The sequence below is a fragment of the Zootoca vivipara genome, chromosome 14, assembly GCF_965207765.1.
Source record: "Zootoca vivipara chromosome 14, rZooViv2.hap1.1, whole genome shotgun sequence".
In the NCBI taxonomy this organism is placed as follows: domain Eukaryota; kingdom Metazoa; phylum Chordata; class Lepidosauria; order Squamata; family Lacertidae; genus Zootoca; species Zootoca vivipara.
The window spans coordinates 46,671,722-46,686,010 of record NC_142597.1 but is presented as its reverse complement, the minus strand read 5'-3'; the positions used below and the strand labels follow the sequence as shown (position 1 = coordinate 46,686,010).

Below are 14,289 nucleotides of genomic sequence, written 5' to 3'. Positions count from 1 at the left end.
GCTGTGCTCAGTCCTTTTGGTCACATGCTGACAAAACACTGAAAGGATTGTGGGGAAGCCTTCCGGCCCCCAAAACTGTTCCTTGGCTGCTTCAGCTGCCTCCTGCTAATGCCTTGTACCCTCCTTCTGGTCTGAACTGTCTCCTTGCCTTTTAGCTTCATCTGGGCTTTCCCCTCTGGCTGAGCAGTGAGTCTGTTGGATAAATAAAATACTGTGTCAAGATTCTGCACCTCAGACTGCTCTCTACTGAACCCTCTCAAAAGTGGGAAATGCTTCAGCACTCAATCAGCATCTGCCAGGCCCCCATCAGTCTCCATCGCTTGCAGTAATATGCTTAGTGATGCCTTTCAGTACCCTTCTTGGCGAGTGGGTAGGGGCTTGGGGCTTTTAACGTGTTTCCCTCTTGAATGATGCCAAGAATTGCAGTTGGTACTGGAGGGTTAAAATTGATCTCTTGCTTCAAGTGCCCATTCCTTCCTTTCAGCAGCCTGTTTCCATTTTGTAGAGCTGTTAATTTCTCCCCCCCCCCCAAAAAAAAATTCTCAAAATGCCAAATGAGCCAGTGGTGAGTCTGCACATTAACAGATTTGTTTGGGGCAAGTGAGGTTCTGGCATTGGCCCTTGTGCTAACAGCTGCTACTGCTCCTACCTGCACACATAGAACTGCAGTTAATGGATCCCTTTCCTAGGGGGCTATCTGTAAAGGGTGAGCGTCTAGCCTGCCACAAGAACCACCAGTCTGTTGAAATACTGGAGCAAATGACTTGTCCCAGGACCCCTTTTCTTTGTATTGGCCATGGAATGGCCATCTTGGGTGCCTTGTTTGGCGATGGGAGCCAGGAACCTGGTCCTCATGTGTTCCTAGGGCAGTGGCCTTCAGCCATCTCCAGTCCACAGAAACGCAATGAAAAGATCATACTAGTGTTGTGTGAAAGGTGTGCAGTTGCACAAACGTTTCCTTACACTTGCATGGACTCTTCATACTTTTTAGTTATTTATACTTTAGTGGGTGCAAGATGAGAGAAGCTGCTTTGCAGCACCAACTGTGCTACAATTCTGATGAGAAACAGGCCACACACCCATAATACCTGTGCCCTCCCCTTTCTGGTTGAACAGGTGACAGCAGGTGGTTTCTACCAAGGACTGCACAGCAAGGGGGGTTGCAGTAGTTTGCCATTAGGCTTCATTCTGAGGCTGCTTGCTTCATCTTTCTTTGCTGCTAGCTGGACCCATATTGGACTCTATCTGTGGCTGGCACGCCAAGCTCCAGGAGCAGTGAAGTGGAGGCAGATGGCAAGAAATTTTCTGCTCAACATCCATCCCATCCCTGGCTGCCATTGCAGGCACCGTCACTTAGTGATCTGACACCTCCCTCAGTGCTGGGCAGCAACCAATCTGTTACATGAATTTTTGATAAAAGGAAGGAAAAAACCAAATGATGCTGTAGGAGTCTGGCAGTGCCCAGCTGCTGGCTGCTGCTCTTGCAGCTTTGGGGATCCCCATTGACTCTTCCCTAGGAAGAGGTTGGAATTGAGAGGTTCTAGTTTCTTCACAGAGGTAATTCTGCTTCATGGGACCAGTTTTCAAAAACTCAAACCAGAAAAGAGAGACCATTGCCACTTTTTGGTTATCAGTTTAAAACAAGAAGTGAGCACACTAATGGGAAGATTTGAGTTGCCACCACTGTCCATCCCAAAATGGGTCATCTGTGAAAGTCACCCCAATTTCTACCCTCTGAACTTGTATTGTGTACTGGTATATATATTTTACAAAATAAAGGGTTTTCCAGGCCAATTAAAGCCACACAGGATGCTGCCTTATGTAAGGTGAGAGTAATTCTCCATCTGGAGTATTTGGCATAGTGTGTTTCAGGGGTGGTGGGCTTCTGGCCCACAAAGCCAAGGTAATGGTGGTTTTGCAGGGGTGGGGTGGGGGTGCTGCAGCCTTGGGCTAGGTGGACTAAGTACAGCCCAGCCCCAAACTGCAGTGATGAGGAAAATCACCAAACTCTGAAGAAGGAACAAGCTGAGGGGTGGCAAGGGTCATTTCCTTTATTAGATGAGGCTGGGTAGGAAAAAAGTCCCCTGGATGTGCATCTGCACATCCATCCCAGCTCTCCAGTTTGCCTACCAGTGGCTTCTCTGGATTTCAGCTCCTTTTAAACTGACAGTGCTGTGATTGAGTAGCTGCCATTGAGCTGTAATTTCTCTCAAACTTTGTATTAATGCAAGCATTGATACAAAATGTAAGAAAGACAAAGCTAGGTCAAATGCACCTCCCCCTGCAGCTTTTACATCTGACCCAGGCTAAGAGATCTCCATAGCTAAAGCCACAGTCTGCCACCTGTCATGTCATTCCTAGACAGTGTCCCAGTGCACTTTAAAGCTAGTTTGTAATGCAAAGAAAAATGATTTTAGTAAAAATTTATTTGGCATTTATATAGCAATAGTGCATTAAATCTTATATACACTATAGCATGGACAGCATTCCAGGCCTGGTGCAACATTTATTCCCGTCTGAAAAGAAAATCTAATTTGGCTTCTGAAGGTCAGCAGCAGCAGCAGCAGGATGCTAAGGATACAAGCACACCAAGTTCTACATCTTACCCATCAGTAATGTGCCTTTAAGCTTGTCCAGTCCAACCACAAAAGTAACTCCTATTCACATTTTTACGCTAAGAAGTTTTTCCTTGAGTAATTGTCCTTGAAAGCACTGCAGCTACTGTTACTGATTAAAGAAGGGCTCAAACTTTTGTGGGTCCTGTAAAAGACAAATCATGCCTCCACATGGCAATGAAGAAATGAAAAGAATTCTGACTCAATGAATAGGGCTTTTCATATAATTTGAATATTCAGATTAAAAACAATATTTGGACACGAGATGGAACTGTTTCACAAAAAGTTGGTTTAGTGTCTTAAAGGTGGTAAAAAAAAATACTTTTGCTTCCAAAACCCAGGGGTTCCCACTGTAGCAGCCAAACACTGTAGAGCCTAAATTAAGCACCTCTGCATTCTTAAAACTCCACTTTATTGAAAAGGCATTTAAGAAGCTCTGGTTTTGTTTCCATGCTTGTCACTTCATGATAAAATACCCTGCAAAGGCTGGGGGTAGACAGGATGAAAGTTCATAGCGGGGAGGGCAGTAACTTACAGGGGGAGAAACCCCAGAGGTAGCATGTGGGGGAAGGAAACCATCATTGCCAACTGTCCCAACTAAGCTGGCTGCAATAAGGCCTGGGGCAGACAGATATTCCAGGCAAATAGCCATGAAGGACCAGAAGCCCCTCCCAGCACAAATGGATAGAGGGGCAAGCATTGCTAGTCTTGCAGCAAAAGCAGCCCAAGTTTTTGATGCAAGATGCCACAACAGTGAACTGAGGAAATGAGAAGGTCAGGGCAAGGCAGACGGGCATTAATTATAGATTGCTATCACAGCTCTTCCAATTAAAAATAAGAAAATAGTTTTCAAAGTGCAAACATCCCATACAATGAGCTAGGGCATACTAACAGAATTACATGTATTATGGCTTTTACATTTTCATACAAAGCATCAAAAAATCTAGGAGAAAACATCTTCATAAAATATTTTTAGTATAAAATTTGGCATTTCGTTTAGTTGGCCGGCAGCTCTACAGGTTCTCTCACTGCTGCTGCTGCTGTTCTGGGTCTGGCCTTGAGGTGGAACACAGCCAGGGGACAGAGCAGCCACCACTGCTGTGACAAAAGGTTCCTGCCTGGTACGATGGAAACCAAAGGACATAATTAGAGGATAATTCTTTGGATCTGCAGGTCTTTGGTAGCTACAAAGAAGGTCTGCAAAGCAGCCCCCACCCCCCAAAAGGTTGGCAGGGAAAGGGTCCAGCCAGGATTACAGAATTTCGTCCAACGAAGAGGTCCCTTGCGGAAGGGCAGCTTTTGTCATCGAGAATTCAGACGAGGAGCCACCTGAGAGGAAGACAAAGGTCAGCTGTGGAAGGAGAGCAACAGCTAGCCCAAAGCAGCTATTCCTGCTCAAAACCGAACAAGGTGAGCTGGCAAGGAGCCTGGTCAGGGCTGAGTAGGAACTGAGGCAGGGCTTTGCCAAGACGGATGAGAGGCTCCTGATGCAGCATGAACAGCTGCATAAAGGCTCACACCTCACAGAGACTGGCTTAGGAGCCGCATGAAGTGAGCCCTGGGGGGTGGGCAGAAGGGTGGAGGCACTCCAAGCTTGGCCAGCCCAATGCTACTTACGACCGCAAGATGGCCGTTCTTGGCTTTGGCGACCAGCAGTTCGGATCCCGATGTGAAATCAATGATGCCCTCTTTGCCTTGCCCAACGGTGAACTTTATGCTGTAGAGAAAGGGTAGGAGAAGAGTTGGGGCAGCTCTACTGGGGCATCTTGGCTCAAAGCACAAAAGCAGAACCAGGGACCTAGCTGAGCCATGCCAAATCCATGTCGTCACATGCCCAGGGGTGGGATTAATAGATGGAAATTGGTATACAGTAATTGGACAATAAAAGGCAGGATTAAAAACAAAACCAACAAACAAGGCTTGTCACTAGTACTGTCTCTCGAGTACAGTGACCCAATCTTCAACATGCTTCTCGTAAATTCTCTTTACAGTCCTAACATCCCTATAATTCAGGCCATGGCTGTCTGAAGAGGAACAAGCTGAGGCTGAGAGACTCGCCTCTTGTGAGCTTGGAGCAGAGCTGGGATTTGATATTGGGGCTGTTTGTCAGCTTGCCCAGTGGCCTGATGCGGCACTGGCTTTCCACAGCAACACAAAATACACAGGCAAAGCTGTTTGACCTATAGACTGCCCCTTCCCTTAATAAAGCAGGAACAGGCCTGGAGGCCTTTACTCTTCAGAGAAGCAGGAGGGCGGTAGCTCCTAGGACCCACATCAGACAGGCCACCTGTCTTTCAGCTTATTTTATATCAAGAGTGGGGCAGACATTTTAAAATAAAAGTATAGCAATCTCACCTGCCCTGATTGATATTCACACTGTTTACTTTGTTGGCACAAATAGCAATTTTGGTCAGAGTCTCAATCACAAAATCACTCTGTAGCACCACATCTCCCTGGAAAACAAACCCAAATGTCTTTCAGAAAGATTTTCAAACTCCCACAAGGTACAAATCTGTTGGGAATCTGGCTGCTCATCACTGGATTGAGCCACCAAACCCCAAATCCAGCATGTACCTGGTCCCTCTCCCAAATCCCCTCTCCTCCCAAATCCACAGCTAATAGAGCTGAGAAGCTACCTTCTGCTTGTTATCCTCCCGGATCACGTGGAGAACAAAGAGGCTGTCACTCAAGCTGCTGACAGAGATTCCTGTTGAGACAAGAAACAGCCATTTTGCTTGGCAAAGTGGCCTCTCCAGGCACGGCCACCTTTATCTTCTGTGGCAACACTGGCAGCTCCAGCCCTCTAGGCAGAACAGGCCCCTCTTGCCACCTCCAGAGCTCCAAGCTAGGAAGCTCTGTCAGGGACCTGGGCGGGGGAGAGAGGCCCACAAACATGCCTCACAATGCCAGCAGACAGCCAGGTTCTGGAAAGTGCATCTAAAATCTCAGAGGAAAACAAAGTTCTCTGAGTTGGCCGCATGCGTGTGTCACAAACAACAGCTCCCAACAACGGGGACCAGGCAACGCTTGCTCCAAAAGCAGCTTCTCCCCACCCAGCCTCCAGGCCAGCCAAGTGCTTGTTGGCCGCCATCTCCGCACCTGACAGGTTGCCGTAGTCAATCCGCTGCTTGACCTTGGCCTCTTCAACCAGCAGAATTGCATTCTGGGTGAGCAGCAGCTGCCGTGCTCTGGCCTTGTAGCCTTTGCGGTCATACTTGGTCACGGGAACTGCATACTGAAAGGAGCAGCGAGAATTCCCAACAGCAAATTTCCACAGTGCCTGAAGCAGCCTCCAGACAAGAGGCTACGGGGGGCAGCAGGGAAGAGCAGCAACTTCCACCCCGGCCAGACCTTCTGGGCCGGCTCAGCCTCCTCCCTTCAGAGCCCCTGAGCCGGGGCCAAAGAGCCTCCGTGGCTCACTTACCTTGAGCGTCTCGTTTCCCAGCACTTGAAGGATTTTGGCATTAATCTCTTCGCTACCTGCCGCAAAAAGGAAAGAAGGGCAGTTGGAAGCAGCTAGCTGGAGACGGCAGCCCCACCCCTGGCCAGCCTGAGAAGCCCCACTCACCAAGGCGGGTGTTAAGGAAGAGGCGAGGGACGCTCTGAGGATAGTTGTCCTTTTTCCCCTTGAAGATCTCGCTGGCCACCACTTTCTGCTCCAGCTGCGGAAGAGACAGGCGGAGTCACAGCGCTCCCCAGGGAAAGGAGGAGCCACTTGGAAGCCGCTCACAGAGAGCCATTCTCCTTGGGGTGGGACAGGCAGGGAAGGAGGCAGCCCCAGCGCTACCCACCTGCAGCTTCCACTCAGGGCTGATTCTCTTGCAGTAGCTCCACACCATGTTCTGCATGCAGAGGTCTCTCAGCAGCTGAGATGCCTGAAGGACAAGGAGCAAACACAGATGCCAGCTGGAAAGGGAGACCCCAAGGGGCAGAAGTAGGGCAAAGACACCCTGCTCCTCAGCACACCATACGAGGAAGGAGCAGCGTTTGGTCAGCTTTTAAGCTCTCAGAACCCAAGCAGACGCCAGCTCACAGATTTAACTGGCCCCAAGCTGAGAGGATTGCTAAGGACCCCCTCTGGACATTTGCACAGGGTTCAGGGCAGCCCTGCGGCCTGAATGGGAGGTGGTGGCAATGGCACAACTTCACACTTAAAGGTTTCCTTAGACAAAAGCTCCCTGCAAGAGGACCATCTCTTCCTCCTCCTCCTGAGCTAGATATTTTGAGGTCAGAGCAGGAGCTTTCTGCACACTTCATGCTTTTGCCTGCCTGAATAACACTTTGGGAATGAAAGGAGGAGATGGGCCTGGCACTTGTGGGGCAGGTTGCGGGGCCTCCAGCTCCTTATACGTCACTTCTGAGGGAGGGAGAGGAGGGAGGGGCGGTGTCTGGCATCTAGAATCTTCCCTCTTCTCTCCCTGCCAAATGTCCCACAATTCCCAGACTGGGTTGCAGAGTCTGTTTTGCTGACTCCCTTTGGAACATTAATAATAATACATTTATAAACTGCTTAATATTTGAAAATATCTACAGACTGCAAGGAGGGGGAAGCACATCACAATGATCTGGGTTCGTTCATTCAAAAGCAGAGCATCTCATTCAGCCAGGAGATGGTGGCCTAGACACTCTTTTGCTGTCACCCACAACTGCTGATGGAGAAAGGTTGAGGCTTCAGGATGTGGGACATGCAGGCCTGCTTGGATCCAGGCCCAGGACAGCAGCAGCAGGAGGAGCTCCTTGGGCGAGGCAGGCTCCCACCCACCCCACTGCGTTGTGCTGTCTCGGGGGCTACCTCTCTCAGGGAGGGCGGAGGCACCGGCCAGGACTTGTCCAGAACATTCCGGGGCAGGTTCCGCTTCAAGTTCATCAGGAAGGAGTAGCGGATGTAGTCAAGGAAGTATTCGTTCTCGGGGCAGCGAGCGTAATTCCGGTAAATGAACCCCTTGATGAACCTGCAGGGAGACCCAGGGAAAGGCCTCTTAGGAGAGCAGAGAGGCACTCCCCCCCCCAACAGCCCCCACCTCCCCTCACAAGCCCTGCAAGGGGCAGGGTGCACCCCCTCCCCCGGCCCAGAGAAGGGGAGAGGGAGCCCAGACGCACCGCCGGACGGTCTCCACGGCCCGCTTCTTCTCGGCTGCCTTGCGCCGCCCCAGTCTCCCTCGCCACCAGGACTGGATAGTGATGGCTGGAGGGAGCAAAGAGGGGGAGACGGGGGACAGTGCTGGTGAGGGGGCAGGAATGGTGGAAGGAGCCAGGAGAAGGGCAGCTTGGGAGCCTGGCACAGAGGCGGCCACTCCTTCTCCACTGCTCCAGAGGGCACCAGCTGCAAGGGTTTGGCTGGTTGTGGCCAGAGGGTGGGCAGACAAACTCCCTAAGGGCAAGGGCTCTTCAGTGGGAGAAGAGGCTGCCCCAGGAGGTGGCCAGGGGGGTCCTTGCCAGAGATGCAGGAGGCTACCCAACACACACTCTCTCGCTCTCTGGGCATTTTGCTATTCCCACCTCGTGGCAGGAGGTGCCCTGAGGGAAGGCGCAGAAGCCGCCCCCGCTCCCGCCCCCCCTGCAAATGGCTGCTGGAGCAAGCAGAACGCAGGGCCCAGAAACGCCCCTGAGAAGGGAGGCCCTTGCCCTGCCCACCCCCCTGCTGGCCTCAGGGGTTGCTTGGAGCACCAGCCCTGCTGCTTAACTGGTGCCATCTTGAGCATGACTGTTCCTGCCCTGGATGGGAAGGGAGGGTCTGCCCCTAGAGGAGACACAAAGAGCTGTCGTGCTTCCTACCTGACAGCTTCATCTGCCGAAACTTCTTCCGCCGGTAGTAGCCTCTCCAGCCTGCTTGGAGCTTTGTGGCTGAAGCCAGGGAGGGAAGAGGCATGTTGAGCACAGAGATGGGCACCCCTGGATGGCCTTAAAGGTTGCTGGGGCCCAGCGCCTGCCTTCCTTGACCCCCGGAGGGCTCCAGGCATTCCCTGCCCCCAGACTCCCTGAAGGGCAAACTCACCCAGACTCTGCTTCCGGATCTCCAGGCTGTCTTCTGTTGCAAAGAGAGTCTTGGGAAAACGAATAAATATTTTTGTCCTGGAAAGGAAATTATCCATAAGAGAGAGAGAAGGTTTATCCCCCACCCCCAGGCTCAGCCACCTACCTGCCCATCTTGAACTCCTCCTGCTTGTAGCCGAGGTGTTTCAGAAGCACAGCCACGCCATCATGGGGCCTCCCGTCCCAGGTGGGCCACGTTTCGGGACACAGAGACTTGTACCTGGCCATGGAAGGGATGGCAACCTGGTCACATGACCAAGGGAGCGCCAGGCAGAGCCCCAAAGCCCCATCCCGCTGCCCATCTCCTCTGAGGGGACTGGGGCTGCCCCAGCATAGCAAGCAGGCAGATCAAGGGTTTGCATGCACAGCTACCTCTGGAGGAAGACTTCGTATTTTCGCCGATAAGCAAAGCCAGCCCGACGCACTCGCAGGTTCTCCATCAAGCCCAAGTACTTCACCTGATGCCGGATCAAAACTTCATCAAAACGGCCTAGAAAATGATTAGAATGAAGGAGTGACCCGCAAAAAAGGGCAGCTGGGCCCACGCCCTGCCCAGCGCCCGGCTTGCCCTCTTGGTGCCTATGGAGCTATTCTTCCAGAGCAGACAGTTCCCCCCCCCCTTCAAGAACAGGGCAGTGCAAGGCAGGCAGCATCAGAGGAGGCCTAGGCTGCAGCCAGAGCTTATAACTTGGGAGTTTTTGAGAAAACCTGGAAAGAGGGGAATCCAGCCCAGGCTCAGAATCCCCTCAGACCCGGCTCTTTGCTGGTGACCCTCCCCGCCCTCTGGGAAGGAACCAGGGACAGAGGCTCAGACCCACCCGCCTGCTTGGCGTCATTGGGCTTGATGCAGCGGATGTAGGAGGGGTCCTTGGACATCAGGATTTCCATGAGCTTTGCGAGGCTGTTCTTAAACTGTGTCACTGCCTGCAAGAGAGAAGAGAGGAATGGAGCAGAAGAAAGGTTCAAGGCCACCTGGCCTTGCAGGAGGACAACCACCCACCACCCTCTTTGGGCTCTTACTGTCTCTGGCCGCTTCTTGTCAGTCAGCTCCGCCCGGTCAAAGCACTGGTTGACAATGGGGTTCTCTGAGTTGCACATGGCCTGTGGGGGCAGCGAGAGGGAGTCAGGGTGGGGCAAAGGGGGCCTGGCTTAACCCCAGGAGCCCAGGGCAGAGGCCCACTTCCAGCCGGGACTCACCTCTTTGAGGTTCCTGAAGAGGAGGTCGTTGTTCTTGTCCAGGAAACCTGGGGAAGGAAGCACAAAACCAGTAGCATAAAAGACCCCGCCAGGAGGAGCTGTAGGGAGGGTTTCCTCCTGAAACAGCGTCTGTCTGGGAAGGGTGGCACAGGCCTGGAGATGGCCGCCATCTACCTGCCACACTGTAGGTGACGTCCCCTGCGTAGTGCTGCAGGCGGAATTCCTCTCGGCCCAAGGACTTCCGGGTCTTGGCATCTGCCAGCTTGTGTCTGTGGAGAGGGAAACCCCATAAATGGGCAGAAGACGGGAGTGAGGGAGCCAGAACCAATGGCTCAGGGTCCCAGAGGACAAGGTTGGGCTGGAGGGGATTGGGTCCCTGTAGCAGGAGCAGATCGGCTGCTTCTGTTCTCAAAGAAGGTGCTGAAACCTAAGTGGAGCCTCCAGTCCTGGGCTGAAGATGGAGAGGCTCCTCTGGCCCCCAAGGTGACTCACGTGAGGAAGTGGGGGTGGTTCTTTATCGTCTCCTCCAGTTTCACCAGGAAGGTCATGTCGGTGGCGTCTCCAGGCCTCAGGCACTCCTCATCCTGCAGGGGGGAAATGGAAGGACTTGGGGGTCTAGCAGGCAACACCACCCTCCTTCTCCCCACAAGACCATCACTGGAGCCTTTCAGAGCAGATGGAAGCCTCCATAGGATCGGGGGGGAGGAGGCTTACAGGGGTCCCCAGGAGGCTGCCCACTGACCAACTTGGCTAATGGGCCCAAAGGAGGGAGCAGAGCAGAGCAGTGGGGGTGGGGGCCCAGGAGGGCATTTCCTGTGCTGTGGGGCTCCCTACCAACAGAGGTGCCTCTCTTGTGAAGCTGCAGGCAGGCAATGTATGTTTTCAGAACCTTCCCTATTCCTTTGATTGTAAATTGTTTCCACCAATTAAAATCTTGCCTTTTTGCAGCCCTGGGACCTTTGGGGAAGGACAGGACAGAAATGCTATCCCACCCCCAACAACAGCAGCAGCAGCAGCAATAATAATAATAATAATAATAATAATAATAATAATAATAATAATAATAATACCTTTAATTTTACCCCACCCATCTGGCTAGGTTTCCCCAGCCACTCTCGGTGGCACACAGCATATATAAAAACATACTAAAACATCAAACATTAAAAACTTCCCTGTGCAAGGCTGCCTTCAGATGTCTTCTAAAAGTCAGATAGTTGTTTATTTCCTTGACATCTGAAGAGAGGGTGTTCCACAGGGAGGGAGCCACTACCGAGAAGGCCCTCTGCCCACAATCTTCTCACACCCTTTTTCCCCCCAAAACATCCTTGAGTACTTACCAAGACTGAAATGATGCCTTTGAATTTCTCTTCCACTAAGTCACAGATGATCTTGTTGTTGAAGTACTGGACAGGCTCCCACTGCAAAAAGGAAGCGAGAGAGTCTGAGTGAAAGAGGAGAGGCACTTCAAAGGAGAAGTGATGGCTGCTTACAGCCAGGCAGTTAAAAGCAGAGCTTTACGTGGCCAGTAATCCAAAGGGCAAGGGCTCAGCAGAGGCCGGCTGGCCAAAGGGCTGACTCAGCTGGACTAAGTAAGTTGGCCTCCTCAGGTGTAAATGGCAGCCCCTCCCTTGCTGGGAAAGCAGAGGAGCCCCCCCCTCACCACTGCCTGCTCTTACCGCAATTCCCTCGGCCTCGTATTCCTCCTGCTCCGATTTCAGTGTGAGCTCGATGAAGAGCTGCTGCAACTTTTCATTGCAGTAATTGATGCAAAACTGCTCAAAGCTGCAAGGGAGGGAAGGCAGAAAAGAGCTCTTAGCCCCAGCAGAGGCAGACCCAGCACAGACTCTGATCCCCACCCCCCACCCCCAAGCAACCACTTCCACTGAAGGGGGGGGGCACAGTCATGGGTGGCAGAGTGAGACCCCCCCCCTCCCTGCTGGTGCTGGTTCTTCTCACAGCCATGCTGGCCTGCAACAACTCGAGATGCCGAGTTTCAGTGGCACAGCACAAGGTCAGAGACAAACCCTCGGGGGCGGGGGGGGGGGTTCCTGGTGGAGAGCAGCCTGAGCCCAGCCATGTGCCTGGCGGCCCCTTGCCCCTTGGAAGACAGGCAGCCCCTCCTCTTCTTCAACCTGGGCAGGAGCCAGGAAAACCCACCTGTTGTGCTGGAAAACCTCAAAGCCGTAGATGTCGAGCAGCCCCAGGACGGAGGCGCTGCTTCTCCAGCCCAGGCGCTCCGTCTCCTGCCAAAAGGCACAGGGGAGTGAGAGCCCCCCTGGGAAGGGCACCCTCCCCTTGCCCCCCTGCCCTGCCAAGGGGCCTGGAAAATGGGGACTTTGCTCCTGTCCCAATGCTGGGAACCGCCACCAAGCCACCCTTGCAGAAGGAGGCCTGCTCCTTGGGGGCCCCTTTTCTGGAGCAAGGACTCCTCCATGGAGGGCGGCACCCATGACCCAGTGGCCATCATGGGGAGAACAGCCTGCTGACCTTGTAGGCGAGGGACTTGTTGATCTTGCCCACGAGCCACGAGAAGGTGCGCCCGTAGATGGCCTTGGCGAGGGCGTCCCGTGCATAAGCCGCCTGCTCCAGGTTGAGGGGGCTGACCAGCTGCAAGGAAGGAGCCGCCATCAGCCTCTCTTCGGCCAGCGGACCCAAACCAGCTCCCTTGGATATGGCCAGTGACCATCACCAGGAAACGCTCCTGGGTTGGCCTGGACGCCTCCCCCCACCCTCCATGGCAGTCAGCCGGCCAACCCTCTTACCTCTTCCCCCTTGGCGATGATCTTCTTGTGGGTCAGAGCCTCTCGAAGCAGAGACCCTCCAACCCCCAGGAGCTGCAAGGCAGAAAAAGGAGAGCCATGGCTGAAGAGCCACAGGAAAAGGGTCCTTCTCAGCCCTGAGAGGAGGAGGAGGAGGAGGAGGAGGAGGAGGAGGAGGAGGAAGGCAGAGACCCAAACTGGGAGAGGACTGATGGGTCCAATGCAGCCAGGAGAGAAGAGAAGGTGCAACCTGCCCCACCCCTGCTTAGCATCAGAGAAAGGGTGTCATTATTTCTCATAGAATCATAGAGTTGGAAGAGACCACAAGGGCCATCCAGTCCAACCCCCTGCCAAGCAGGAAACACCACCAAAGCATTCCTGACAAAGCATTCCTGTCAAGCCTCTGCTTAAAGACCTCCAAAGAAGGAGACTCCACCACACTCCTTGGCAGCAAATTCCACTGCCGAACAGCTCTTACTGTCAGGAAGTTCTTCCTAAAGTTTAGGTGGAATCTTCTTTCTTGTAGTTTGAATCCATTGCTCCGTGTCCGCTTCTCTGGAGCAGCAGAAAACAACCTTTCACCCTCTTCTATATGACATCCTTTAATATATTTGAACATGGCTATCATATCACCCCTTAACCTTCTCTTCTCCAGGCTAAACATACCCAGCTCCCTAAGCCGTTCCTCATAAGGCATCGTTTCCAGGCCTTTGACCATTTTGGTTGCCCTCCTCTGGACACGTTCCAGCTTGTCAGTATCCTTCTTGAACTGTGGTGCCCAGAACTTGACACAGTACTCCAGGTGAGGTCTGACCAGAGCAGAATACAGTGGTACTATTACTTCCCTTGATCTAGATGCTATACTCCTATTGATGCAGCCCAGAATTGCATTGGCTTTTTTAGCTGCTGCATCACACTGTTGACTCATGTCAAGTTTGTGGTCTACCAAGACTCCTAGATCCTTTTCACATGTACTGCTCTCAAGCCAGGTGTCACCCATCCTGTATTTGTGCCTTTCATTCCCCCCCCCCCAAGTGCAGTACTTTACATTTCTCCCTGTTAAAATTCATCTTATTTGGCCCAGTTGTCTAATCTGTTAAGGTCATTTTGAAGTGTGATCTCCTCATGTTAGAGGAGAATGGAAGTCTGGGGTACGGTTTAGCCTCTTCTCTTCCAAGAGCTGTGACTAATCCTCACCCCCAAGATATACTGAAGGCCTTATTCACACTTTTCAAGTACTGCAAAGTCATTTCCCCTGGCATTCCATCTTCTGACTCCAAGAGCTGCAGGAATAAAACTGTGGCCTGCCTTCATATTCACTGGACGTTGATTCCCCCAACATTACTTGGCCATCTCTCAGATTCCTTCATTTCTTTGATCCCTTCTAGAATATAACCCTTTCTCTAGACTTTATGACACACACATCCTCCCTAAAAAAAACCCTCCAAGTGCTGCAGCTCAGGCCCATTTCGCTCCTCTCCATACCCCGTTCCCACTGCCCCCTCCCTGCCCACTTGGCCAGCTCTGCTACTCACCCTGGCCAGGTACTTGATCTGGTTCTCTGTGGTCACTTGAGAGCTGCCCTCTTCGTCAGCAGCAAACTGGACGTTGCCCAAGTGCAAGACACTGGCCACAATGCTCAGGAGGTCCTGGGAAGAGAAGAGGGGAGGGCCAGGAAGGGTCAC

The 14,289-nt window shown here is 52.5% G+C and overlaps 1 protein-coding gene across 5 annotated transcripts in view; it reads right to left on the bottom strand.

Annotated features, from left to right (window-relative positions):
- Nucleotides 1-2,408: 2,408 nt before the first annotated feature.
- Nucleotides 2,409-14,289, bottom strand: part of MYO1C (myosin IC) — a 47,257-nt gene continuing 35,376 nt past the window's right edge. For all 5 annotated transcript variants that reach the window (XM_060268421.2, XM_088658151.1, XM_060268426.2 and 2 more), the window contains exons 8-32: nt 14,140-14,253; nt 12,608-12,679; nt 12,333-12,452; nt 12,003-12,088; nt 11,522-11,627; nt 11,183-11,263; nt 10,338-10,429; nt 10,020-10,114; nt 9,846-9,892; nt 9,669-9,749; nt 9,467-9,572; nt 9,021-9,138; nt 8,755-8,868; nt 8,611-8,687; nt 8,391-8,459; nt 7,716-7,800; nt 7,408-7,567; nt 6,407-6,490; nt 6,184-6,277; nt 6,040-6,095; nt 5,715-5,850; nt 5,252-5,322; nt 4,971-5,068; nt 4,233-4,332; nt 2,409-3,944 (exon numbers count right to left, since the gene is read on the bottom strand). In XM_060268421.2, the coding sequence (XP_060124404.1) occupies nt 3,918-3,944; nt 4,233-4,332; nt 4,971-5,068; nt 5,252-5,322; nt 5,715-5,850; nt 6,040-6,095; nt 6,184-6,277; nt 6,407-6,490; nt 7,408-7,567; nt 7,716-7,800; nt 8,391-8,459; nt 8,611-8,687; nt 8,755-8,868; nt 9,021-9,138; nt 9,467-9,572; nt 9,669-9,749; nt 9,846-9,892; nt 10,020-10,114; nt 10,338-10,429; nt 11,183-11,263; nt 11,522-11,627; nt 12,003-12,088; nt 12,333-12,452; nt 12,608-12,679; nt 14,140-14,253 (2,289 nt within the window). In that variant the 3' untranslated portion in view covers nt 2,409-3,917. The remainder of the gene's footprint in view (nt 3,945-4,232; nt 4,333-4,970; nt 5,069-5,251; nt 5,323-5,714; nt 5,851-6,039; nt 6,096-6,183; nt 6,278-6,406; nt 6,491-7,407; nt 7,568-7,715; nt 7,801-8,390; nt 8,460-8,610; nt 8,688-8,754; nt 8,869-9,020; nt 9,139-9,466; nt 9,573-9,668; nt 9,750-9,845; nt 9,893-10,019; nt 10,115-10,337; nt 10,430-11,182; nt 11,264-11,521; nt 11,628-12,002; nt 12,089-12,332; nt 12,453-12,607; nt 12,680-14,139; nt 14,254-14,289) is intronic.